General features: G+C 34.3%; 2 protein-coding genes across 11 annotated transcripts; one reads left to right on the forward strand and one right to left on the reverse strand.

Annotated features, from left to right (window-relative positions):
• Window positions 1-6: 6 nt before the first annotated feature.
• On the reverse strand, window positions 7-27,831 carry LOC107263628 (uncharacterized protein KIAA1109). 10 transcript variants are annotated; one of them, XM_015731033.2, is made up of 51 exons: window positions 27,679-27,831; window positions 26,917-27,220; window positions 26,636-26,779; window positions 26,191-26,510; window positions 23,832-26,110; window positions 23,460-23,746; window positions 23,074-23,377; window positions 20,116-20,445; window positions 19,664-20,036; window positions 19,100-19,600; window positions 18,762-19,020; window positions 18,341-18,688; window positions 18,186-18,262; window positions 17,735-18,071; window positions 17,473-17,654; window positions 17,159-17,384; window positions 16,696-17,084; window positions 16,414-16,575; window positions 16,210-16,335; window positions 14,553-14,691; window positions 13,385-13,546; window positions 12,753-13,012; window positions 12,578-12,607; window positions 12,126-12,429; window positions 11,652-12,050; window positions 11,062-11,571; window positions 10,566-10,981; window positions 10,044-10,482; window positions 9,699-9,946; window positions 8,821-9,518; window positions 8,575-8,735; window positions 8,290-8,498; window positions 7,798-8,027; window positions 7,504-7,722; window positions 7,342-7,413; window positions 7,112-7,267; window positions 6,852-7,028; window positions 6,549-6,750; window positions 5,994-6,376; window positions 5,510-5,919; window positions 5,096-5,425; window positions 4,717-5,028; window positions 4,445-4,637; window positions 4,135-4,364; window positions 3,787-4,068; window positions 3,521-3,712; window positions 3,209-3,415; window positions 2,817-2,840; window positions 1,945-2,075; window positions 1,677-1,885; window positions 7-1,583 (listed from the first exon to the last, which is right to left on the reverse strand). In XM_015731033.2, exons 2-51 carry the CDS (start codon window positions 27,164-27,166, stop codon window positions 1,367-1,369), a joined length of 15,045 nt encoding a protein of 5,014 aa, XP_015586519.1. In that variant the 5' UTR covers window positions 27,167-27,220; window positions 27,679-27,831; the 3' UTR covers window positions 7-1,366. The 10 variants fall into 10 exon arrangements, with proteins under 10 accessions (XP_015586519.1, XP_015586514.1, XP_015586515.1 ...); XM_015731028.2 differs by having other exon boundaries at window positions 8,302-8,498; window positions 13,385-13,627; XM_015731029.2 differs by having other exon boundaries at window positions 4,717-5,016; window positions 13,385-13,627.
• LOC112493786 lies at window positions 20,712-23,050 on the forward strand. The gene is made up of 5 exons (XM_025080942.1): window positions 20,712-21,237; window positions 21,384-21,671; window positions 21,749-22,025; window positions 22,088-22,435; window positions 22,534-23,050. The coding sequence occupies exons 1-5, from the start codon at window positions 20,901-20,903 to the stop codon at window positions 22,886-22,888; spliced, it is 1,605 nt and encodes a 534-aa protein (XP_024936710.1). The 5' UTR covers window positions 20,712-20,900; the 3' UTR covers window positions 22,889-23,050.
• Window positions 27,832-27,870: the final 39 nt, after the last annotated feature.

The following is a 27,870-nucleotide window of genomic DNA, read 5'->3' on the forward strand; positions in this document are numbered from 1 at the left end:
TTTTTATTGTTAAGTCATTTATAAAACAAGGATCATCTATCGACTGTAACTATAATTCATGGATGGTATTTGTCTTTTCGTTCTAATACAGCTTTTTCACCGTAGACACTTGCTCAGTATAATTGTTTGTAAAATTTATTCGATGTACTATCAGTTTCTCATTGACCAGTCTGTAAAATTAAACTCCGTGGATGGTTTTATAAAGAGTATAGAAATGGTACAGTTAAGGTGATACATGTCACTGATAAAATGTGAATATTGGTTGAACTATAGAGATGTTCATTTTTCATTAGAAAGTATTGTAAGAAGTCCTATGATTTACGATAGCTAAAACTTTATTCCATTACCTGCTCATTCTAAGTAAAAGTATAATGAAAATACTAAACTGTACAATTGATCCTACGTTCATTGTAAGAAAATTTATTTAATTTTCTGTAAAATCAGGGCAGTTGAGTAATAAAGAATACGCTCGGAAGCACAAGTAAAAAATATTAATTTGTTATTCAAATCTCAATATCAATTTTTTTGAAGCATCTTGGTTGTCGGTGGGATTATAAATAATGGCGTGATAATAATGGATACCGCGGTGATTGAAACGTCAAAATGAGACTAAACTGTAAATATATATATTACACAGTTGTAAATTTGCTTATATTTAGCACCTATCATTATTTTTGACGTACGTTTATGGGGCCATAACATATTTAGAAAATCTACGCAATAGAGTAACAGCTTATATAAGATTTTTTCGTTTTGTTCATAATAGGACTGCAATACTAATTTATTTTCGCGATTAAATTGTATTTATACATATACGAGAAATAAGGATGCATTTATCTATAATATTTCAATTGAAACAAAGCAAAGAAGGAACCTTTAATATCATTAGAATGTTCAGTATTTGGCTTTGTAATATGTCGACCTTAATTCATTCCTATCTTTTTCCTCCTCTTTATAAATCATATACTTTCCACGAATATGAAACCTCGGTGGAACACATCATACACATCTGATATACATTTGTTTCATAAATACAAGAGATTAACAGTTCTTACATCAACAACGATTATTATGACAGCCATTATGATCCACTTCTTAATATATTTTCACTAATAAATCTAGCATCACTTTTTTTTCACAAATTCTTCTTTATAGTTTGATTACAGTTAAAAGGAAATTGTGAAATATACACATTCAGTTGTGAGCTTGCTAAATCGTTTATATCAACGACCAAGATCACATGGTATTAAGAATTGTTTACTTTTTGGTACCGGCGCCATCAAGTAATTGAAGTCACAAGATTCACGCCTATTAACAGTTATTCACGTGATGTCAATTACTACCGAGATTACTTTAATCTACGTAATTACTTTTCTTTCCTACGCTCCTTGTCATCCGATGTCTCTTCGCGAAGAGCAAGAACCATTCTCAGCATAAGTACAGCAAGTACTTTGTCCAAAGGATCCATAAATCCTCTCTGAATCCATTTAGGGATGGTAGTGCGTGCATGAGAGAAACCAAGTTTCTGTAGAATATAATCTATGCCATAAGGCTCTATACTTTTGCCAGCCCATGAGAGTAACCTTTATTGGAATAAGTACATAAATATATCTGGTATCATGATATTACCGAAGACACAAAACTTAATATGTTTAATATGTTTGTTATTGCTGTACCTGACAGTAGGCTCCAAGTGCCACGTCTTACATCTGTATGATCTCCAATCTTTTATAAACATTTCTGCAGGATCAAATTGCTTTCGTTTCCTCTCATCTTCTGCAGAAACTGATGTGGTTGTCGAAGCACTCGAAGTACTTGCATTAGTATTTCTTCTTTCTTGAGGATCTGGACTGTGTGCTCTCGCACCGAAACCTTGTATGGCATGCTGCGCGATGATAAAATTAATGTAACTTTGTAACATTAAGAAAGACGTATAATACTTACTACTCGTTCCTTTTCTTTAACGTATGATGTAATTAGATCGTGTAAAAAGAAGAAGGCTTCAGCATCGACAGTGACAAAAATATGATCCTCAAATTCTGTTATGAAACTGCACTCCACCAATGGTTTCTCACCTGTTAAGAAATTGTATATAATTTGTAGCAATGATTGTATATCATTAATTAATGACATACAATGGCTCTAATGAAAACTATATTATTTCACTGCAATGTGATGTTTTATGGTGTCATATCGGTGAACCTACAGAAATGCATTTATGATATAATTGGAACACTATGCTAATTATTTGTGCCGTGGATAAATATGATAAACTAGCACCAATGAAATTTGTTTATTCTGATATTAATTAGACGACTTGAAAATTGTTGAATCTGTACACGACTTGATAGCGACTGTAAATATATAATAATAGACTTATTATGCAATAGCGTTATTTAATGAAATAATAATTTCTTTAATTAAATCTCAAAGGTATGTAATATGATAAAGTAGATTTGTATTTTCAAAATTCCAAATATTAGCATGTCGACTAGCATTTCTGTCATTTTCAAACAATCAGAGATAAGGCTTTTTGATCTATAGTGGAGACCAGTATAGTCAAAAATTCTGATTTCATTGATTGTTGTGTAATGCAATGCAAATGATACGAGTCAGATGTGTTATCATAAAGCATCACTTTATCTGCAAAAATTGCAATGATGAATAGCAGCATTGCCATGCATATAATCATGCATTTTGATAAAACTTTAGATATTTGATGATTTAATACTAGCAGCATTAAAGAGTACCAAGGTAAAGCGAATTATTATCATTCAGAATAAGAAAAATCTAATTCAATATTCCACAGTACTTACTATACAAAATATGTTTAGGCAGCCCTAAAAATATACAGAGAAGAGAATTATACAATAGTACAGAAAATCCAAGGTGCCAGTGTTAATATCAACGAAGTGTATTAAATTATCATCTGCCATCGAAAGCATGATGAAGAAGAAATAGACAGTGATATATAAAAGACGTATAGCATGCGCATAAATTTTCATGTATTCACGTAATTGGATAACTCTTGATAATTTTTTAAAAACTGTTTGCAATTATAGAGTTTCTTCGTATCGTGTTGTTAACCATTGTAAAGTTGTGACAAATGATATCGTAGAGTAAATTTTGTTTTTCAAAACACTTTTTCTTAGACACAATTGTGAAACATTTTACTGCAACGATATTATTATTATGAATTTCCATTTACCTATTACATCTGGGGTTCTTGCCGTTTGCAAATGCTCGGTTTTCAGATGCAATTGCAAAGATGGCAAAGCAAATATGACTTCTCTCGTGTGAGAATGTTCCTGTATCTTTCCAGAAGTTGTGGATGTGCTTCTACCACGTGTTGCATTGCTGCCTTCGGATGTACTGTCCGTTCGTTCTCTTTCGACACAAGGAAACCGATCCACGGCTATTGATAATAAAAGTTTGTACATATATAAAATTCTGATTCGTATATTATATCGTAAAAAGAAAGCTTTCCCAATATGATAGTTGTCACTATTAATGTACTTACCATCTATTTCACTGTTAGCAAAAGCGTAGTGGAACCATTCTTGCAGAGTTTTAAATTGCGGCGGAAACAGTACACTACGGCTTAATCTACAAACTGTAGCCATTGAATGATGCCTTGCATGTTGTTCTTGCTGTTGTTGACCCAGACTTATAGTTAAAGTTTGGACAACATGTACGTCACATGTTTCCGGTGCTATTGTAGATAATTATATTTCTTAATATTTCTTATATTAATAAAGTAAAAATAGTCGCATAAATATATCTTACATTCGACGCTGGGTATCTCTTGGGCTTCAGAAGCGAAACTGATACATGGCTCTTTCAAAGAGAATAGCGCCCAGCTCTTGCTTTTGAAATTTATCCCATGGAAACAGGCCAGACTAATATTCGACCCGTGTAATTCCATTGTACCGCCAAGAACAGTGCCATTTGATGGTAACGAAAATCTTAGTGATCCTAATTGAAGTCCTGCTACTTGTGTTAATACACGTTGCCAATGGCGATGATGTCTTGCGTCAGATATTGCCGTTTGATTTAGTGTCCACGGTCCTACAGAATATTACACGTAAGAAATAATTATAATAAAATATCCTATGAACAAATTAATATGATTACCATCGATAGTCGTTTTCTTCTTCTGCTGTCGTTTCTTGAAACTATTATTATTCATTCTTTGGTGTTTTGGTTGTAGCGAACTAAATACTCGCTTACTACTCTTAAATTGTTGACTAAAGAATTCATCTAATTTATAGAACATTTTCAAAAGATCCGCGGTTGTTGATTTACTAATCATAATTTGCAGTTGGTCCCATCCCAAGTCACCATGCATAAAGATTATAGCTGGTCTATGTAAAAGTAAATAAATTATATTTCTATTAGATGCAAGTTATTCACTTAATATAATTGAATGAGTAATTGAAGTTACCTTCTCGTTGGCATAAAAGCATCTCCACTGTTGTTACGGTTTATTTTCCATTCATCTCTAAGTGTAACATCTAATGAGGACACCCTGGACATTAAAACACTAGTTCCCATGTAATCCAATCGCAGCTCCAATGCAAATAGTTTTAACCCGACTGTATGATCTGGTTCGGTACCAGGCTCTTCACGGATATGTACTAAAAAATTAAGTTAATATTAAAAATAATAAAATTACGATTAAAATAACAACTCCTAATTGATATTAATGTTACTTACTGTATGTGTCAATTTTACTCAGTTCTATAATCCCGCCAACAATACCACCTTTAGCATCCAAACTAGATCCTCCTAATCCAACGCCAATGTAAAGATTTTTATAACCAGTACTGCCTATGGAAAGTCTACCATCGGATCGGAAATCTTTAGTCATCCACGAGACATTCCCCATGACATTTCCCATATTCATATGAACATTCAGACGTGTAAAGTTCACCGCAAAAAGAACCAGTGTCTCCCAAGCAGATTCCCGCATTTTTATTTCTGACGGTGTCTGCTTCTCAGTATTGAAACTCCATCCTTTACCAATATCTAAGATTAATACGAGAAAACGCGGATTAAAATATATTTCTAGAAAACCAATGGTATCAAATTTTACCTTTCAGACGAGATTGTTTTGGTATGTCATTTTCCAAACTTAATTTTAATCTATCTCTATTTAATGTTGGACTTCGCTCTGGCGCACTTCTTGATAATGCATCCCCAGCGTGTCTCTCGTAATGCTTTAACAAGGAACTACCCATAACTGCTTCTTCTTGATTTAATGGAGGACTACCGTCACCTTCGGAATAAGCTGTTCCTGAGCTAAGATCACCAAGGAACATACGTCTGACTATGCTACGACGATACCATGCTTTAGGAAAGGCAAGAATTTCAGTCAATCGACGCATATCGTATTTAAATGATGCTGATCCTATGTCGATGATAGCTGCAAGGTATAAAATTAATTTTTAATAAATTATTGGCAATAAAATAATGGCCAGAGACAAATATAATACAAATAAATACATACTGGAAAATCGGATAACTGCTCGACTTGTGTCTGTCCCCTTCTTTATCTGTTCACTTTGAAAGTTTATTTTCCTACTCCTTGACAAGTGAAACTTTACAAATTCAACGTTAATGCTTAATGAGTCTTTCCTTTCACTATCAGACAATGGTGACCACTGTGCTTCCTTTAATCCAGACTTTTTACCACCACCGTATGGATGGAAAATGTAAACAGAGAAATCAGCTAGGCAACCAGTAACTGATAAACCACCGATGGCTGATCCAACTTCTTTTGCCATCGATGGTGCAGACGTAGATTTATATTCTCGAAATTCCGTCAGCTCTTCTTCAGCTCGTTTCGAAGAAAATACAATATCAAGAGACGGTAGCTGGAGCATGCATTCTACACGCGATACCGGCAGGCAAGAAAATCTGTAGTATATAAAAAAAAAAGGTATTTCTATAAATGTAGTATTCTAGTCAGATGAATTAATTAATAAACTAACCTGAAGGTGGATGGCTGCATATGAAAATATACTATTACATCCACTGGAAAACTTGCATAAACATAGTTTCCGCTAGCGGCTGTAGCTGCCCAAGATGTACTCTCCGTATTGTCCAGAGAAAAAACAGTAGCAGTATGCGCTCCAGTTTGAAAATTTGTTTTACTTGGAATTGGTTCTAGAGTTTGTTCCAAGAACTCAAGAATATGAGGACTTATAATAGTTTCTTCAGGAATGCTCTGAAGCGTCATCCATGCAAACAAACTAGCCTTTTTGGTACTAAATTTCTTAAGCAATGTCGCCGACATTGGATTCAATAAACTGTTGTCTGCCGACACGCGTGGTGACATGGAATCTTCAGGAAGCGTTTTTGACTCATAATGCACCTGATGATCCAAAAACGAATGAACATTGTAGTAAAAAATAGTAAACTTAAAAAAAATATTTCAAATACAACAAAATATTTTATTAACATATTGTAAGTGGGACACGTACTAAGCAGTACGTTTTAGTCCGCACCGCACGCAAGATAGCTCGCACACAATGTGTTAATTTTACCTTCACGTCCAATCCTGGAATGTGGAAAATTGTCAAGTCGACTAAAGGCACATTTGCATGTTGTAGATATTTCAGTCTCGATGCACTGGTACTTGAAGACTTTTCTTTATTATTCAAGTGCTTTCTGCTACTACTTGGACTACTAGGTTGGAACTCAAATGTCCCTCCTGAACAAGAACGTTCCTTTTTCATCCTACTCATTCTAATAAGCAAGAAAAAATACGATAAGCGGATTAGAAAATTATATACACTAAGCGGCTGGATCTTTAGTATAATAAAAAATAGTTTATATTAAATACGTACAATTTCAATTCATCTTCACGGGCATCTTTAGTATGCAAAACGCATTTTCCACTGTTTATTAAAACTTTGACATCGAGTTCAAAATCAATGTTCGGCTCTTGCGGTTTTTGAACTGCAATATGTGGAGATGATGTTGTCGAAGTTTGTTCTCTGGCATAGGAGTCAAGAAGTGGGACACTAGTAATGTATATTAAATAAATTAATATAATTAAATATTTTAATCTAAACTTAAAAGATATGTATTTGTGGAAATTACATACTTTCCTTCCATACTATCATAACTGGATGCACAACTGGTATCTCGGTGTTTTTTCCTTAGTTCCACCTGTTCTCCTTCAATGTCTATAGTATCTGGCCATTCTAAATCTCCTTCAGGTAAACTTAACTCAGATCCCGCACTAGGTAATGAAGATTGCCTTTTGGGAATAATTTTATAATGTTTATCAAGTATTTGATTAATTAGCGATTATAATATGAAGATATTAATTACCTGCACATTGTATGAGTATCGCTAAATGTGACCCTTGGTCCGCTTAGTCCTCTTACACGAAGGGATGCCGAACTAAAATTGTTTGATATATGAAATATATATATATAGAAACGATATATTAAATTATTTTGTCTCATGACATTTAGAAATGTTAATACTCACCGGCTTGGACCACTTCTTGGACTACTTTCGAAACTTGCGGAATTGGCGGAATTCACTTCTGCATTCATATCATCTGGACTTTCCAGTTGATGCTCTGGTGTTGGTGATGGCACAATAAAAGATCTTGATCTGTAAGCATTTGTTTTGCTACCCAGACCAAGTTTGCCTTTTATACCTGAAGCCTTTACCGATTGTCTTCTTAATTTTTGAATCATGTCTCTGTACAAGTAAAATTGATTATAAAAAATTAGATATCATCGAGACTTATTACCAACAATCATTCTTATTATATACCTTCTGAAATCCTTGAAAACCATTGCTTCCAATTCATGTAAACGTTTCATTTCCTGCTCTATGGTACCGTGAGAAGCTCCTAATGATCTCAAGTCATTGATTATTTTAGCCTGCTCGTTCATTTCTTTTTCAATTAGTTTCGACCGCTTTTTCGCATCTAATGATGGATCAAATACAAAAGCCGGAAGACTATCCGTCCAGTTTTTGGATTTTTTCATTAAGATACTTTCCTATAAGGATAATTTAAGCCATTGGTACAAATAATATAATAATTATTATGACAAACGAAAAGCAACAAAAAGAACTAATTTATTCATCTTAAAAAAATATATTAAATAAAAACTCAAAAGCATAAGTCACTCTGGCAAAAATCAGGTTAGATCTCGAAATAGCCATACTTGCAAGGTATAATTATACAACCGAGTATACGTTACCAGCAGTTAGACGTCACAGCACTCCACACATAAAATTCAAAAAGAAAATAAACCCTACTTTTTTCTTAACCTGGCTAGTACTGTTGTCCGGTTGATCCCCATCATCGCTGTCATAATCAGTTGGTATATGACCATCGTCTTCTTCGGAGCCAGTTAGCATGGTCAACGTATGACCTAATGCTGATAGTTGTTGTCCTACACTTACATCAAGATTAATATCCACACCTTCCATTTGCCATTGAACATTCAGTAACCACTTTGCATTATCTATAAATAAAACAATTTTAATATAATGAAATCTAAAATCAACATATATCGGTATAATATATTATTATGTATTTACCTGATTTATCCTGTTTTTGTGCAATAGTTCTACTACAAACTTCATACGTTCCTTCTGAGACTACACATAGATTCATAATGCTACTATCTGTCATATCTGGTTTCCAGTCATCCAAAGAAGTTTCGAAGTCTTCAGCAAACCTTAGACATAGACCCACAAACCTGGAAAAAGAAAAGGTCATTCAATTATATATGTATGTAGATTTTAAAACTTTCAAATTTTCTATTGTATTACAAATCTACTCACCGGCCTTTACTAACTAAGCTTCCGCTACTGCACGCAGATATACTGGTGCTTTCAAGCGTAACAACAACCGCACCCCTAGATTCTCCATCATACAATCCTCTGTTAAGACCCCAATTATTTGGTGGTAATGGATTTAATGGTATACAGATTCCCATATCATCTACAGTCAGCTGCAGGAATAAAGTTCCTAGATGAGGTGCACTAAGCTGACTTGTTAGCTGCCCAAATGGAACTTTTTCAAGGACCTGCTGCGTAGCAGTTAACACTTCCTTATTCAAGTTTGCTCTTTTCTCATTCCAGTATTCATAAGCATTTTTATAATTGAGCCAGACGAGAATGGCTTTGTCGACTGCCATGGGCTGAATATAAATCAATGGCCGCTTTAGGGTGATTAAAACTACTTCTTTGTCTTCGCCTTGTGCCATTTCCTCCTGGAAGGCATTGCGCAAGCCGACCCTGGTATTGAAGAAGGCAAATTGTTGAAACTCAGGTTCTGCTTCTTCAAACATGACATTTTTTAGTAGTTGCCCAAGACTCAAATTAATGTCGACTTGAGCTTTGCCAAAGAGCTTCATATATGGGTTTGGTTGCGTGGCACCGGATACATTTTGTACACGATTTGATAATTGAAATTCTACTGCACCAGTTTCCAGACGAACTGCAGAATTCGTAGGAGTAGTTGCGGTCAATTGAATTCTCTGTAAAATTTAAAAACCGAGGTTTATGCACTCTGATTATTTTCGAGTTTATATCTTTTTGTACTGTATCTGAGAATGTATAATATGCATTGCAATTATTTACTGCAGTGTTATAAAAATTGAGTCAAAATATATGTACAAAATAATGTATACTTTATATGTATTACAAGTGACGATTACCTTAATGCGAATAATCAATGAAAATAATATTCTCTTCAGACTAGAGCTAGTAGGTTCCTCGTCTTCGAGCCATAACGGTACTGGCTTTTCACCGCCATAGACTTTTTGTACAACTTCGTTGACTTCTTTCATGAATACCTTTTGTACAAACACCAAATGATTCAAGAGATCTGTTGTCAAGGAATGCTCAAATACACCAATGTCCGCAGTTGCACTTAAGTAGCTGCCTTGTCTCAGTACAACACCATCTGAAACGTGCAGAAACAAAATTTAGAATCGTATACTATCCTAGTTCATCCAATAAAAATGTAATCTTTAAATTATTTAACATTTCAGATAACTTACCGGCTATTTTGCTATCATTCAAATTACTGTTTCCATCTTGAATATATTCCGCTGAAACGTGAACCTTTGGCAGTTCGATACTAGCTTCAGAAGGAAGGTTAGCTTCGGTCACTTGCAGTTTCGTTGTGAAGCTCAAGCTGTGGTGTGGCAAATCAATTGTAAATTTAGCTTTACTGCCTGTAGTGCCCGAACTATTTACTTGATCCATTTTGTATTGAGCTTGTAAGGACGGTAGCAATGCCGCTGTTATACTTAAGCTTTGCAAAATTATATGGAACTGCATAACAATTGGCTCTAAAAGGCCAGACACTGTTTGTGGCTTTTCTATATCTATCGTGGGTGCAGGTGTATAATGATGAGGACTTCCGGGTGCACCATCAGTCTCTTCAGGCTGCTGGCCACGAGATATTCGCGATGATGTTCTAGTGACCCTAAGTTCCTAAAGATACAAATGACATATGCCATTAATATTCGTGATTCAAAAAATGATTGTATGTATACTATATTTTATTTTAAACTTACCTGTAGCGTAGAAGATAATTGCTTACTACCTCTTGTCATCATCCCGTGTAAAGCTACGGGATGCTGTGGTATATCTATATTCACAGCACCTATTGTGAGTAACCCACTGTTTTTATCTTTTTGTCTTCTTGTAACACTTGAGTACAAAGCTTGCGATTTCCCTACTGTTACTTTCACGACGGTTTGTTGACTAGGTGCTACACCTTCTAACAGAACAATCATTGTTCTGCCAATTTGACCAGTGAGACTGCATTCTAAACTAGCAGGTCGTGATTTTTTACGACACGTTAAACTGGCATGTAAACTTGTAATTTCTGCCTCAAGTTTCAGACCACTGAGAGTTGCCAGCAATCTAGTCCTGTGTATTCTGGCTACACCGAATATTATCAATCTCGTGCGTTCCCCTGTGACGATATCTAAGAGAAACATATATTTTTGAAAAGTATAGATGCAAAGTGATTCTGCAGAGCAACTAAAATTGATTATATTCACGTACTTAGTTCTCTTGGCGGAGGTACTGGTGTTGAACTTGTTTCAGCGTTTAATCCTTTCTCAATATCCGCGTCCTTTGTTTCATTAAGATTCTCATACTTTCGAGATCCTTTATATTGATCCGTTGCATCAGCAGGTACAGAAAAACGATGTGTGATAGTTTTGGTTTCCGGTCGGGTTGCGTATAAGTCAAGAAGATAATATATCGTTTTCCAACATCTTGGCGTTAAGTTTGAACTATCTTTGCCTTTATCAGACAACACGCTAAACTTATCCAAACCGGATCCATTGGGACTTGCCCCAAAATTTGGTGTTATAACACCCTCACTTAAATTGATATATCCTTTTACACTTTTGCCAGTGCTACGCAATTTCTGTGCAAAACTCTGTGGGCGCGACCTGATACTTGCTGAAGGTGATATAACTTTTGGTCGACCAGATTCTAAATTACTGCCAAGTAATGTTTCTTCCACTTTCTTGCTATCTGTGAGAAGCTGTTCTGGTAGATCGGATGCTGTTGTAAAAAACAACAAGTTATAAAACTTGCATTATGAATTCATTTTAGAATGCTATATACAAAAGAGGAACATTTACTTGAGGACGAGCCATTCTTTACTGCGCCGTCCATGACTGTTGAGTTAGTATTTCTTTTGGTTTCAGGTTCTTCTTCTTTTAGCTCCATTTGGGTCTCTTTGACATTCTGATACATATTGCTAATTTGATGCAATAGTCTCAAAAGTGGCATGTTCACTTGTTGACTGATATATCGAATATGAAGACTGAAATTGACGATTGTGCTTGTATGTTTCTTTAATTGTCCTCTAGAAATGTATAATACGTTTTGCTTTTGTATCATATCATCGACAGTCATATCAGCCATCTTTTTAATATCAATGTCAATGCCAATTTTCTCGCATAAAAATGCAGGCGTTTCAGGCGGTATATCGAGATAGAATTTTGTCCCTAGTGCTTTCTTGGACTGATTTTTATTTCCTAAAATATATAACGATTTATATTGTAGTTCATTTCGAAGAAACTAACACTTAACAGGCTCAATTTTATAACAACCTTTCTTTTTCTCCGTCATCTTTCCAAATTCACTGACGACTATATCAATACGCATTGTATCCATACTTCCAACGAGAGATAAATTTGATCCTAGTGAATCTAGTGAAGATACATTATTCGTATTTCCAGAACCAATAGCAGAGAGCATTTGTTGAGGCATCACAGAAAGAGAAGATAAAAGTGGTTCAAAAATTAGATGTGCATCCAACAGGCGTAAAGAATCTTTCATTGGATATAGAAAAGCACCGCTATGAATATCAGAATCTTCTGTATCTTCTGTAGTCATAGTATTGATTTTGGAGTCCTGAAAAATGGTTAATGATGTGATTATAACAGAATGTATTTACTTTTACAGTCAGAAGTGCAACCAAATCAAACATTTAAATTTGGAACAAAAGTATGTAAATCAAATCTGTTTAGCATATGCTGCCAATAAATACAGGTTTAAGTACCTTCACAGTCTTTTGTTCAGCACGAAAGACCTAAGAAAGTAATACATTTAATTTAAAAATAGTTTCGACACACTATGCATCATTCGACATCAATAGCATTGAAACAACATCAAAAATATGGGAAGATTAAGTCTTCTATTAATTTTTGCATTGAGTATAAAAATAGTAGTCTTACCCAGTTTCCTTTTAGGTTTCCTTTTTCATTATCTTTTATGAATTCTTGTTGCTTTGCCATCCAACTGTACAGATCTTCACCTGCACTGACAGGTCTATTAGAATGATGACTAGTTGGCGAAGTAACTTGATCCAAACTTCCAATACTGTGCTGACTACCATGTCCTACTCCACCAGAATAAATACTGGGATTGGAGCCCAATTGATGAGAATGGGAAATATGAATTTGTGGTGTTTTTTCCTCACGTAATGTTCCATAGCCTGAATAAAAAATTATGTATAAAATGTATAATTAATCAGCATAACATAATTAAGTTTAAGTTATGTACACTTTATATATTTGACATACCATCACCACATGTATAACATAGCGAACAAAGTGCTTTGGATAATGAATATCTTGAATCACTGCTTAAGCTATCTTTATGATATGTGAATAAGATTAATGGCAAAGATTTAAATGATTGGATGCAATAGCACATTCTTTAAAATGGAAAAGTAGCTTCTTTCGAGAACTCAGAATTTATAAGGATTATTCCAATAAATTTAAAATATAAAATTTTCACTAATTTTAATGGTCTGTATGGCTGATAGTACAAAAACTGTTGAACAATTCATCTACGCTACACTTACTTATATTGTTGGGTTCCCGTGGCTGATTGAACAGACCACCACTTGCAAGCAATGGAAACACAATACTTGCTCGAGTACTAACAGGTACTTGAGTAGGTTGCAGTGATTTGCCTTTTCTTGGGAGGGCTATCGGTGGAGAAGGAGAAGTTAGCGAATCCGGACCTGGAACCGGTGTTGGTAAAGGGGTGGTATCTCTCCCACGGGGAGAGCTTACGGGTACCGTCAAACCATCACCACATAAACCTGTGATTAATGCCACACCAAGCAAAGCCATTGGTGTTAGGAAAGATATATATTATTGTTTGTAAGACAGTATAAAGAAAGAGATACTAAGTACTAATTGGAAATGAAATAGTAGCTAAAATAATAATAGGAAATAGTTTCTACATAATACAGAATTCTATACTTTCTTATTACTGAGCTCTATACAAAGTAATATTGTTGGAAAATACTTTAGGCAGATATTTAGCTACTTTTTAATAATGCAAATGTAATAAAGTAAAAGTAAATTGATGATCAAAAATATGAAATGTATTATGGAAGATAGTAATGAAAATGAAAGACAATAATGTTGGCAAACATTAAGGTATATGTATGAAATTTGAGGAAACATAACGCTGAACTGCCCCATACAAAAGCTTCAACATGTACAAATACAAAATAAATACCGTTATCGATATAAAACATTTCATGGACAAAAATGTAAATACATTTTTTTAAAATTTCAGTAACAACTCAATAAACTACAACTCCCTAAGCAATGAGATTTGGATAACTAGAGATACTTTCATCAAAAGCAAAAGCATTGTATTATTCAAGTAAATCAAGATTAATAATATAATGACATTATACATATAATACAACAATGTAAACTGTTGAAAAACTTTAAAATTCATCCTTCTTGAAATTAGCAACGTTATAACTTTATGTGGAGTAAAATTACGACTACTTTAATTAAGTTATTGGAACGTCATTATGTTTCTCACCAATAAAAATAAAAATCATAGTATTAATAAACGCTCAAAAGAAAGCTCTTAAGAAAGCTTATTAATGTCAGCAAATACGCGATAACAGAAGAAAACTGTAAGCATTACAAAAAAGCTTGTCAAATGCGTGGCTGCGCAATCATCGCAATCCTGATTTACTCCTGATCGTCAGTTAATAATACCTGTAGTCTTATCTTGTCCACTCTTGACTTGCACATGTTTATGCATGTGGTCCGTGTGGATCAGCATTGCGCATTCATCAGTCACTTCCTGATCATCAACATCGCCTGCACTACCCTCCCCATCCGTCAGCAAATTCTCCTGCACATTAGCAAGCCAAATCTATCTTTTCTCATTTCTACGACTCTTCTAACATGTAAGATGCCTAAGCATTAACGTTGCATTTGGACATAATGTATGTGTCGAACCAGAGGCACAATGATTATTCAACTGTAAAGGCTTGTGAACAATTACAGATAAGGATTCTAAGAAATATAGATGAATAATAATGATACATATACTATGCAGAATAAAATTGTGTTTCTGCAAAGTATTAATATGGACAATTCAGATTGTCAAATCTTGTAAATTTAAGAAGAGTAAAAAATTAAGAACAACGTAACAAGGCTTCTGCTTGTCGTGTTAAGGATTAATGTTCTACAACTAGAAGTTGAATTCATTTATGTATCTTATGTAATTACAATGCTGTTGTATATTGAATAATGATTGTTGAGAAGTAAAAAACAGATCAATATTTTTAACATGAAATATAACATAAAATTTAACAGTTTTAATAGAAATAGATCAGAATGTATTTCTGTTCCAAAGCAAATTTCTATGCACTCATTCATAATACCCTTTGCATCCAACTGTTATTCACAATATAAGTATTGCATTAGTTGAAGAAACATTATTTAGAAAAAATTTATTAATTTCTGGTTATTGCATAAAAATGTTAGCAATCACTTTTTGTTACATAATTGAACAATTTTAAGATTATTGGTGAGCACCCAGAAACTTGCAATAGTGATATTATATTATTGAACAGTATAAGTTTAAGGTATTTAAGAATCCCGCAGAAATTGTTTGCTTTTGGGATTAATAAAGCAATTAAGAGCAAATAATTAATATGCAGGACTAATTTGAATTTTTAATTTGGTAAATCTCACAAAAAGCAATAAATGTAACAAATCATGTTGCATATAGAGTGTCAGCGCTGAATGATCTATATTATTTTGTGGGATTAAGAACAAAAGTAAACAGGCTAAAAGAATGAAAAAAAATGGTGATTGTAAAACCCATGAGTAAGATTTTATGTGTGCAAGCCGACAAATGCTCCCTCGCGACACATTATTGTTATTACAATAGAATATTAAATTTTGTAAATGAATTCTTACTCCTTTCTCTATTGTTTACAATCTCCTCCAGTTCCGCCTTGTTTATATATTGAAGATAGTATTCCTATGGGATTATGCATTTTGTTAAGATTTTACAGCCAATTAAAGGAATTTTGAGAACAGCTTTTACATGTATAATAGAGTACGGAAATTAAATATTCTTTCACGAGAACATTAAATTTGAAGCTTCGAATGCCATAATTTCATTTACTTTTCGCATATTTTTTCTCTGAATGCATACGTCCAGAATTCTTCACATATAACTTTATATGATTATCGATGCACGTTAAGTTAAAAAAACAAATACAGCGATAAATGATTGTAGACTCATCAAAGTATCGTGCAACATAGCATGGCTGTTTGTACGAATGTCAATGGCATCGAAATACAATCATGTTAATACAATTTGTTCGAGTTTTCAGATTAAAAATAAATGTCTTACCTCGTCAGGATCTGGAACAGCGAATGTAATGTTAAGTGGTTTAACGTGTTTTGTTTTGTAGTTATGCTCCAGTAATAGTGGAGTATACAGAACATTTTTCCATTGTCTGCTCAAAACGATGACACCCTGGAAAAAATATACGCAGTTATGATAAATATCTTCTTGGCGATAATGAAAAAATTGTTAATATTGTTATTAGAGTACTTGTCGTAGTGTAGATAACAATGGTAAATCAGACTCTCTGAGATTAGCTTCAATAGTAGCAAGATCTGACAATAGTACGTAGTTCTGTAAAATGCTACACAACTGACAGGATGGATCTTCTTGCAAAGTTTTTGCCAACGGCGTTAATCGTCCGTATCGACTCTGCAAAAGTGTGCAATTTATTTAATAATTACTATTATTTAATTATAAATTTATATTTTAAATTATCAATACATTGATTGTTAGTCAGAGAAAGTTAATTAGTGTTGTATAATTATGGACCTTTATGGGCATATGTATTCCTTGAACGTCTAATGCTTCAGCCATCAGACAGGCAACAATGGCGGTCGATCTGCGATACATACATCTAAACATATGTACGATTCGAATAGCAAATCTGTTACTTGGATTCATCCATGCATTGATTGCTGGTGATGCAGTGCTCAATAAATTCCAATCTAATCTAGTATAATCAATTTTTCTCGTGATTGGCGTGCGCGGTGGTGCAGCAAAATTGAACCACACGGTCTTCAACTCTATCACGCAAGAACTAGTATTTCCATTGTTTTCTTTAGCAACAAGACTGGTGCATGTTGCACTTGTATTAATTTGGGTTGCATTAGAAGTATTCGCAGGACCGGTATCAACTTCAGTAGTTGCAGTAGTAGATGCTAAAATTAATTAAACATATTTACTTATCCCAGAACCAATATGAGTATTTAACTCTTTCCTGTATTATACATACCTGCTGCATTTTCTAATTCTTCGCGACTTTTAACACTGTCGGTATAGAATATTTCAGTGTCAGCTTTCTTATCGTCATGTCCATTATCATTTTTCTCAAATTGAGATCGTTTGACAATCTTCAATTTTATGCCTTCCAAGCCGCACTCGAACATTATAAACCCTAGTCTATCTTCGCCGCTTCCTACTGTAAACTCTTCTGTAGCTTGAGGTGGACCTGTCTGTTTCTGTATAATCAAAGTGAGAGAAAATATAATAAAAAATAAAAATAAAAAGTATTACTCATAACTATTTATATATTTAAGAATAGCTTACGCTTTGTTTATCCTTTTCATCCGTAGGCTGATGTAAGTAATAATCAATGCATTTTAACGGGGAGGTAATTCGTGTGCATGTAAAGAGTACTCTTGAGTAATGAGTTGGTATAGCAGTAATCACTGCATCTTTCAATATTGACGACTCGTTTCTTAGTCTACGCAACTGCGAATGTACTTTGCCTATTTTTGCCAAGAGAAACAGTAAGCATGTAAAATCAAACTAAATTGAATTAAAAAATGGCGAGAATATAGAATCGTACCTATATTAAGTGTAATTATAGTTTCTTCTTGTTGTTTCTCCGATGTTTCAATATATACCGTTTCGCCACCCCCGATATCAGCAACCACAGCGGTAGTTTGGTGACCGGGTAAGAATGCTTTACTGATTTTATTCACTTTCTTCTGATTGGGTAAAACAGCAGGTTTGTGAAAAGTTTGAACAACTTCTCGTGCTTGTTTGCCAATGTAAAATCTTGCTGTCACATCATCAAAGCAAATTGCAAACAAAGATACGCAGGTCAAGTCTCGTATATTGTCAAGTGCTGAAAAAGATATTATTTCTTCCACAACGGATGCTTGCAATAACGTTATGTTCATCTATAAAAAAATGACACAATTTTATTATATAAAGATATTCACAGATATGGCAAGAAAACTGAAATTTTGTAAGTTAAACATTTTCTAAAGCTATAACTACCAGTGAGTATTTACCTTTGGTAAAATAATGCTTCCCTGAACTTGTGTAGTAATACTTTCTTCATAAATACTGGTTTGCAATGCAATTTTACCTGCAATAACAGGACGAATTTTTAAAATAGAACTTTACTGTTAATTAGGAACAGTAGTTACAATGTAATAGAACTGACTTTTATCTTCGCCTTGGCCGCTTTTAATGTTCCTTTCAGCTGTAGACCGTTTAGAGCTCGTCTGAACCTGACTCCAATAAGACAAACTTTGATCTTGTTTTAAAATATTAGCATCTTCAACTCTTCCGATGCATTCATTATGCAAATGATTCAAAATTGTTAGCGGATGTAAAGTGGCCAGCGTAGGTGTAATAGCATCAATAAAGCGTTGTAGAGATTCTAGCACCATTGGACTTATCATGATATCAACATCGCCTTTAAGCTTCACTATAACTGTTGTACGTGAACCAGTTTCATGCTGAGCAGTCAATAATTCTTCTTCGTTATGAGCAGTATTGTCATCTTCGCCTATGAGCAATGATATATAAAATATAATACAAGTATCACCATGATTATTATATTCATCAACTTGTAATCTCACTTTCAGATTGGATCAATGCTGAATTATCCCATAAATATGGATGGGTCGGTGTTTTATTCGATGAACCGGCCATAGGTGATCCGTCGTTGCGCGTTATCATTTTTAAGGACGTAAAACCTTCTGTAACTGTATCAAATTTAGGTACGTAACGTCCCCCAATATAAACTAATCTACCGTCTTCCGTGCGTTGGAACAATGGGGTTGTAAAGGCATCACCACCAGAAGGTAACGATGACTGACTCCAATTAGAACAACGTACCTGAAGATAGATGTATTATACAAACCTAAATCAATAAAAAATTATTGATTACAAAGTTATAATTAACATAGAATATCACCTGAGTCAGATGGCTAACATAACTAGACATTAGGAGTGGTGAATCTACAATAGGTTTATTCACTTGCATATGCAAATTGACTAATGTCATATCTTCCTGTGAAGATACAGCAGATATAAAACTGGTAGAAGAAACGGAATGAGTATCAGAAGAATCATGGAGGACTCCATTCTCGTTCGAATCAACTTCATTGCGAAAACTAGTGTTTCTATTTATTCGTGGACTTTTTCTCGAATTAAGTGTTGGTGTTTTTGCTCTCTCAAGAGTATGTGCCTTCTCTGTTACAATCAAATTTGCATTTGCTGAGCTCTCCACAATAGATAAATCAGAGGAATATTTTTTCTTCGTACTATCGTTACGGTTTAAGACTGAACCAAATCCCACAATGGAATGCCTTAAACTAGACGTTCTACTTCCTCCCAAACCATGACTAACATCCTCATCGGCAGAATAAAATGCTTCCGAATGATTTTCCGACGACATAGATATCGTACGTTGCACCTACACAAAAAATATATTCTTCATTAATAAACTATTTTGATTACTTGATTAATTGTATTTTACCTCCTGCCTTAATCGCTCTTCCGAATCTGATCTGACACACAGTGAATGATGCGAATCGGACACATTAACTCCTTCAGTACCCTTTGCTGATTTTTGCATTGTTGAGTAGCATGAATCTGTTGGTACTGTTGGCAACGATTGCGGACTAGAGCTTTGCTGTAGTGAATCCACTGCGGGAGCATTGAAATAATCTACAGCCAATTTCGAATCGGATGCACTGCTCTTTGGTGCAGTTTCGATTTCCGGAACGCTTAAAATTGACTTACTACGTTCAGAATTCAATTTTGAATCCGACTCTAATTTCTGTGGTAATTGTGTTATAGGACTAGCATCAACCAAACGAGAGTACGGAACGTCTTTTATATTCGAACCACTGAAATGCAATACAAAAAAATCTCTTTTAGTATTTATTAATTATTGAAAAAGAATGTCATAGATGTTTTTTAAATTACCGAATTGATGTGTAGGAGAATCTTCGACCTAGCGGTATCCTTTCTCCATTTCCAGCTAGTGGACTTGCTGAAGCTGTACTTAATTTTGTACTACTGTTTCCTTCTATACTGGAATCTTTATTATGATCACTAGCAGATCTTGATCTTTCTACGCCAAATTTTGGACTTTGGGATCCATCTTGAACAACAGTTACCTTCAATCCACTAACAGGATAGCAGATATCTTGTAATGATACATCTTGCAAACTGTATGGTGGCGTATGAAATACTAATTGATCATCGTGCAAAATAGATTGTCCGAAGCCTTTTTCCTTCCCAGATTCGTGTATCCTAAATAAATTGAAAAAAAAATGTAAGCATGCATATAAAACTAATTATTAATTTTAAAACGATAACTATTGCACAAAATATCTTGATGATCATACTGTACAGAGTAATTCTTTATTTAGGGTGACTGCACCATCGAATGAACGTTTAATAAATCAAACCAGTGACTGAACTTCCACGTTACGTAGTAAGCTTGTTCATTCGCTAGTGCCCGTTTATTTATTGGTGTAGTCACTCTATATGTATATCTATATAAACTCTATATCAATAGAACCGTTCATTTGTTCATGATATTTTTTTTCCTCAAATTTGTCGAATGTGCTTATGTCAAATCTAATGTGATTATTCATTATATGTTCTTATTGAAATTGTATTAACAATGTGGTCATGCATAAAAATATAATGTACTCAATTCTATTAATCGATTATAATTACTTGGAACTAAGTAAAAAAGGATCATGGCAGAAGAAGCAGAAATTGAAGAGACTCTCGACCGAGACTTCCTACTCTTTATGACCTTAGCAAAAACTTATTACCCACAAATTGTTGATCAAAGGGATATTACATTATGCACGCAATGGCTTTCAAAATTGTGTGGGGAAAAGGTGGAAGGCATTTATCAAAAGCGAAACAGAAATGTATTCCTTACACATTTGCTAATGAACATGCAAGAAGGTAAAATGGCAGGACCATTTTTTAAGCCACCAGGGGAAGGGCCTTTACCTGCATCAAATACAGTATTCGGTATATCCGCTACCGATGAAGCTTTCGTAGCTGATATAGACCAACCAGTAGGTAATAAATGTATATTTTTATCAATGATAAATCATACTAACTTTCAAATGTAATTATGAATAATATAAATCAAGATATATAGATATATAATGCAATAATATAGCACAATCATAAATATTCTATTGAAGTGATTACATAAATTTTAGATGATATGGCTGATGATTTTCAAGAAAGATCAGCAGATGGTAGAACTTACGTTGCAACTCGCTGTTTACCAAATAATCAAGGGACTTATGCGTTTGTGGCTCTTAATATTGACAAGGAATTAGATAATGCAACAGATGTCACAGTTATTCCATGCTCAATGGATAAATCGAAATTTCGTTACACAAAAGCTTTACATGAATTATCTACACACACTATTCCAGGAGAGAATCCGTCTGAGTCAGAGATGGAAGATTTTTATATAAGAAACATAGAAGCTAAAGTATCCGGTAAAAAATGAAGTACATAGTTAAGAATATATATGCAATAGTTCAATTAATTAAAAATGAATTCTATTGAATTTCAGGTGATATTTCTCAATTGTATGAAGAACTGCGTGCACCAATGGGACAAGCATGTGGTAAAATTCAAAATGAAATAGCGTTCTTTGATGTACTGTTATCACAAATCGATGAAGAAATAAGAGGAGTAACGTCAGGCAACAATGATTTTGTAAAATTCCTTGTGAGTAGATTGCAACAGGATCTGAAGAAAGTACCAAAGATGAATCATATATTTAAACTAAGTTCAGAACAGCAACACTTGAAAATATTAGAAATACTAAGGCAAAAATTAATCGTGAGGTAAGTCGACATGTGATGCGTAAATTCTACATTAATATTAAAATATATTACAATTTTCTTAGACAACAGGAACAAAAGCGTAGGAATCTTTTAGCTGAAATGGACGAATGTATGATGGCGTCTGCATCTCAGTCGAAAACATGTATGGGTGGTGCTAATGAACCAACAGAATCTATGTGGCAATTAGCTGTGACTAGGCCATTAGCGGAAACTGATATTCAACGATTATATGATGTGTATCCTGAAGAATCTATTGCTGTATTCTTAGACTTACTTGCAGAAGACAGACAAGCTATACTAGAACGAGGAAGAAAGAGGCAAAATAATTTGATAGAGAGTATGAGATCAGAAGTATATAAAGAAGTTCAAGCAGGAAAGGCAGAATATAATAAAGCCCGTGCGGCGTACAGGTAAACTTTGAACACTGTATCTGATTTTCGGCCTTTCATATTAATTAAGCCATTTTCATATGTATTCTTATTATTATTATTTTATATTTTTAACATAGAGAATGGAACGAGATATTGTCATTAGTTGAAGAAATGATGTATGAAGCGAGCAATGAAGTTATTGAGGATGTACCACAGCAAAAGGAAATACTGTTAACGAACATGATAACAGATATAAAGCAAACGGAAGATTTAGTAGTCGAAGAAGCGTGCAAGGGGGAAATATTGACCGAGAAAATAGTCGATGCGAATGTATGGAAATTTTCAACTCAAGACGACGAAGGGAAGAATTCTGCTTGGGAAATAAAATCTGCAATGGAGAGATTACGAAGAGAGATCGAAACATATAAGATAGTGATAGAAAATCAGAAGCATAGAATTAAAGAATTACGCGATCAATTAGATTACGTGTGAGCGTATAATAACTACTTACTTATATAAGCAAATCTTGTACTTGAGTTTTTTAAATATTGCAAATTTATCATTACTATGTAATATCTGTTCACTAATTGAGTATTAAAACTATAATTTATTGTAACAATTAATAACTATTCACACTATCTATGTAATCTATATAATATATTGAAAAAAAATCCAACCTGTATGCTGCAATATTAATACCGTCGTGAAGATCGTGGTAACTCGGCTTAAAGAATCTTGGGCCATTTCTATTATTTCCAAAGAAGGCGCAACCTCCTATGCATCCGCACTTGGTAGATTTTATACCGCTTTCTACAGGCCATAAGAACCACAGTCTCTTTGTTGCTTCGTCGTGAATTTTTAAATATTTATTTTGCACTAGGTGCAAGTTATGTTCTGGAGTGGGAAGTGAAATAGCAGCCTCCATTATGACAGGACCTAAAGCTACTGATCCAACTTCAAGCCAAATATCAGATCCATCACCTATAAAGAAATTTATGTTAAGTTTAGTTTTGTCGTGTAAAAATAAATATTCTTTTTATATTAATTGTATAATTTATAATACCTGACAAGCGGCTGCTTGCATTGTTATGTGATCTACCACTACCAGTCGTGTTCGTGTTACTCGCATTGGCAAAGTGACCAGCTGCAGATACAAACTGGCGAATTAGAATAGCTGGTAAGACACCAGTTACTCCAGACTTTACTTGCTGTCCATGCAAGTTGCAGGTCGAAATTCGTATAGGTGATATCCAAATTTGAGTTGCTGTTCCTGCTTCTTGAATATACAAATCAATAGCATCAATAGATACTCTAGTCATTCTATACTTTATATCCTCAGAACTTGGACATCTGAAACGAGTAAGTCAAGATACCATCAATTAATGTACTTATAATGATTTACTATATATCTTATAATTTGAAATGGTACTGTTACCTGTAGTGATTATCTGGATTACTCTCTGAACATTGTAAAGGAGGTAAGCCGTGATGACAAAAGTGTGGCAAGCCAGGAGGTCTCAAATTATTTTCAGTATTCTTGGCCATCAATAAGAATGTTTCTAAAGATGTATAAAGATGATGCAATTGTGGAGAACTGATTTTTCCACTCAACTTTCCAAGTTGCACTTCTATCAACCATGCATATTCAAGGGTTTCCTGATCCAAACTTCTACCTTCGTTACTGAACATTGCATGGCCTCTAACTTGTAATGCACTCAGCATTAAATGTCCCTGGTTCAAATGTCTTTCCTTACTTGGTCTTATAACATTATCAGTCAACAACATGATAGCTGGTGAAAGCAGTAGTTGCAACTCCGTTTCCTTGAAACCTTTTTTCATTTCGAAACCAAATCTCTCCAATAGAATTACAGGACACGGTGGATCATTTTCGTTACAATTCTTTACCAAATGCGCTTGAATATCGTGCATTGTTATCCCTACTGTAACTTCCATTGGTCGGTAATCTCTAGCATCAAAGGGTTTCAATTTTGCCTCTTCATCCTCGACTGAAGCTTCAATACTACTATTCTGAACATCCCTCTCTTTATTTCTTTCTGTATTCACTGTTGAAGGAGATGGTCGACTTTGCTGCATATCAGTGAAACTTTGATAGTCTCCAAAAATATTCTCTTTCAGATGAATAAAATTCTTTATGAGGGAACCATACAATATGAGTATCGATGGACCAATTTCTAATTCTAAACTGACTTTATCCGGAGTTAACGACTGCGGATCGAACTTTTCTGAGCCGTCTTGTGTCCACTGAAGTCCAGGAGATTTTCTACATCTGGGTATTCTCATTGGCGATAATAAAATTTCTTCTTTTTCTGGTGTCGTTATATTTGCTTGCGGTACGGGCCCTAATGGTGGACAAGGATGATACGTATAATTGATACTCAAAGCTACTATTGGTACAGACCAACAATCCACCCAACCAAATCCTTTCTGACAAACATTTCTCCATTTTTTGTTTGTGTTCAAGTCTGACAGCTGCTTGCACGAACCATCACGTGTCATGATCTTTGCATTTTTATCCAAGGCTAAGAGAATAACACGGTTCGTATTCACTTCGGGCAAATAGAATGAAAGATCTACACTTTCACCCTGTATCCAGAACCTTAGTGGAATTGTTAGTGGTAAGAAATCCACAAAAGGTAAATCGAATGACAAATCAAAGAATTCACCACAAAAAGCGATGTGTGCGTTTTCTTGATTCTGCGAGGAACAGTCAATCCAATTATATTCGTTGCTTACTGTGATTAATTCAAACTCTTTAAGTAGAAGACTAAATTTCCACGTATAGGGTACAAAATGCAAAAGATCAGGTCTCGCCTTGCTGGCCCAATCATTAATCATGTCTTGGAAAAACTCTTTGTGCGAGTATACTAAATTAGCTGTTGCTTTACATCCAGTTAAATTTAATACCCATTCTTGATGATCATTCCATCTAATGGGATAATGACATTTAACACCAAATTCTAACGTCTCACTTTCTACTAGACTTCGATACTGAAGACTTGTTGTAGCTTCAAGATGCAATAATTGTCCTGTTATCTTCGTGGAATAACCGTCTTGCAGAACGATCCAAGGCATGGTGATTTCTAAGTAGGATCCCGGGCCGACGTTAATATGAACTGCGTTAGTCTCTCGGTTCTTGCTGAAGAGGATATCGATCGTGGCTTCATTCAGTGTCGACAAACGAATATCGAATGATTGGACTTGCCTCTTTTCTCCTGGTATAGGAGCTTTTGTCACTTTCAGAGGCTGATAATCATTTGGGAAAAAAAATTTAAACAAATGTTCTCTCTGCCTGTCGGCCCATGGCCCATAACTGAAGTCCGTGCCTTTGCCGCACTTAATGTCGATTCCCCAGATTGGTGGCATTGCTTCCACCATATCACCATTTGCTAATCTTATCATTTCTGGATGCTCAGGAACCACTCCAGGCTCATCCATGTAGTAATACAGTTCCATATTATTCGAGCTTAATACAACAAAACCCTCGCCCATGTACCTTGGTGGATCATCCACCATACCAGTATATTTTGGACTTGGTGCGAGAATAACTTTAAAATTCTCAGATTTGCACTTTGTGAAGTGCATGAAGTGATCGTGCCGAGAAGCCGCAGGTTTTGTTGAATAGACAAAGTGTGCTTCTTCGACCGTTATTGATAAAGTCGTTGGTACCAAACGATTTCCAAAAACGACTCTTCCCTAAATAATGATATACCGATGTTTCTCATGAACTAAGAGATATAATTATAATAGTAAAACTAGTTAGATAAATAGCTTACCGTGCAGATGTCCAATTTGATAACGGGTATCAAATCTCTCCATGTCCTCGCAATAACGTGTGCTTCCTGTCTTCTGATATTGTTAACATGACGCGAAACATCCATTGCATTAATTTGTTGCCGATTCTCATTCGCAGCGTTACTCATGGATTCTACATCGCGATCGTCGATATTTACGTTATGATTTTCTTCGTCCGGAAACATTTGTGGAGTAAGGCCAAACATTTTTTCGAGTTGTGCATATAGTTGACAGCGATTATATACATGTAATTCAAAGCCGTTTAACATGACTGAAAGGCGAGTATCAGAGTGGGAGAGATCTACAATTAAACAATATATATATGAAATTAATATCTTATCGATGTTAATGAAATTATTCATGTCCTGCAGATAATATATTCATCTTACACTTCAAACGCTAACTGAAACGAAAAATATATATCACCTTCAGAAACATCTTTTGGAACATAACTTCTCCACCATCTGAATATAAGCCATCCATCTTGGATTCTTAAACTGTAGTCAGTCGTAATGTAAACTATATCTCTAAACATTATTTTTCCACTTAAAGCACTGAGTGTGAAGGACCCTATAAATAACATATTATTTTATAGTCCGGACATTTTTTTATGGCTTGCAAACAATTTCTTATAATGAATTGATGAATTCTTATAAATAGAAATTCAATGCATAATGCAGTTTAAAATGCAACGACTATTTACTCACCAACTTTAACATACCCATCTCGGATAACAAATCGATTCAACAATCTTGTTAAAATAAATCCAATAACTCTGCTATTATAGTACGCTATGTAAACAACCCATGAAATAGCAGAAACCAATGAACATAGCAACCAAATAAAGTTACTATCCATTTTAAGATCATCGAGGATATGATCTGTATAGTTCCAGAAAGCTGTTTCGATTCCAGATAAAGATGGGACTGTCGTATTAAATATTTCAGGATCCTCCATGATGATTGTTCTTTATTGTTGCCTAAGTATGAAATCATCTGTTGCTTTAAGTTTCTGAAAAAATATACTCAAATGGTATCTAATATTCATCAAACTTGCATTCCATATAAAAATTTATAAACATAACCATGGAACTTGATATTACACACAATTATAATTACTATAACAGTAGGTTGAAAAATAAAAACTTATATTATAGAAAAACTAAGTGGATCTAAAAATAATTACTCATTCGTTATCAGTAGGTATCAATTAGTAAGTGTGTGTGTGTGTGTGTCTAATAACTTTCGAAAAGTATTATCAAAAAAATAAGAATGTATATAAATCGTAATTAGGTACAAATGAGGCAACACATTCTGTCTATGTATAACACATTGAGCTATTAATTAATTGCATGACTTATGATCCATAAACTAATTTGAATATACAAGAAATTATTTAAAAAATAAATATTAAGAATTCTATTAAAAAATTCGATTATTACTTGTCAATGGTATACTCTTATTTCATACCTGTATCTGTCAAGCTACATTCTTATTATGACATTCATTGTATTTCCATTATATGTATGTATGTAAAGATCACTTGTGCTATGTCCCAAAGAACTGTCAACATCGTCCTCACACTTGACAAGATCGCCATTGATTCATTTAGCGATCAAACTTTATGCCGTAAACGCAAGGTTCTGCAAGCACGGACTTCAT

Source organism: Cephus cinctus, unplaced genomic scaffold (genome assembly GCF_000341935.2).
Source record: "Cephus cinctus unplaced genomic scaffold, Ccin1 Ccin1_scaffold0160, whole genome shotgun sequence".
NCBI lineage: Eukaryota > Metazoa > Arthropoda > Insecta > Hymenoptera > Cephidae > Cephus > Cephus cinctus.

Coding starts and splice junctions, on each gene's coding strand:
- LOC112493786 (XM_025080942.1), top strand. CDS start 20,901: ATGGCAGAAGAAGCAGAAATTGAAGAGACTCTCGACCGAGACTTCCTA. Junction 22,026..22,087: donor AGGCAAAAATTAATCGTGAG/GTAAGTCGACAT, acceptor CAATTTTCTTAG/ACAACAGGAACAAAAGCGTA. Junction 22,436..22,533: donor AAAGCCCGTGCGGCGTACAG/GTAAACTTTGAA, acceptor TTTTTAACATAG/AGAATGGAACGAGATATTGT.
- LOC107263628 (XM_015731027.2), bottom strand. CDS start 27,166: ATGGAGGATCCTGAAATATTTAATACGACAGTCCCATCTTTATCTGGA. Junction 16,576..16,695: donor GAATACATATGCCCATAAAG/GTCCATAATTAT, acceptor ACACTTTTGCAG/AGTCGATACGGACGATTAAC. Junction 12,051..12,125: donor GATGACGGAGAAAAAGAAAG/GTTGTTATAAAA, acceptor TATATATTTTAG/GAAATAAAAATCAGTCCAAG.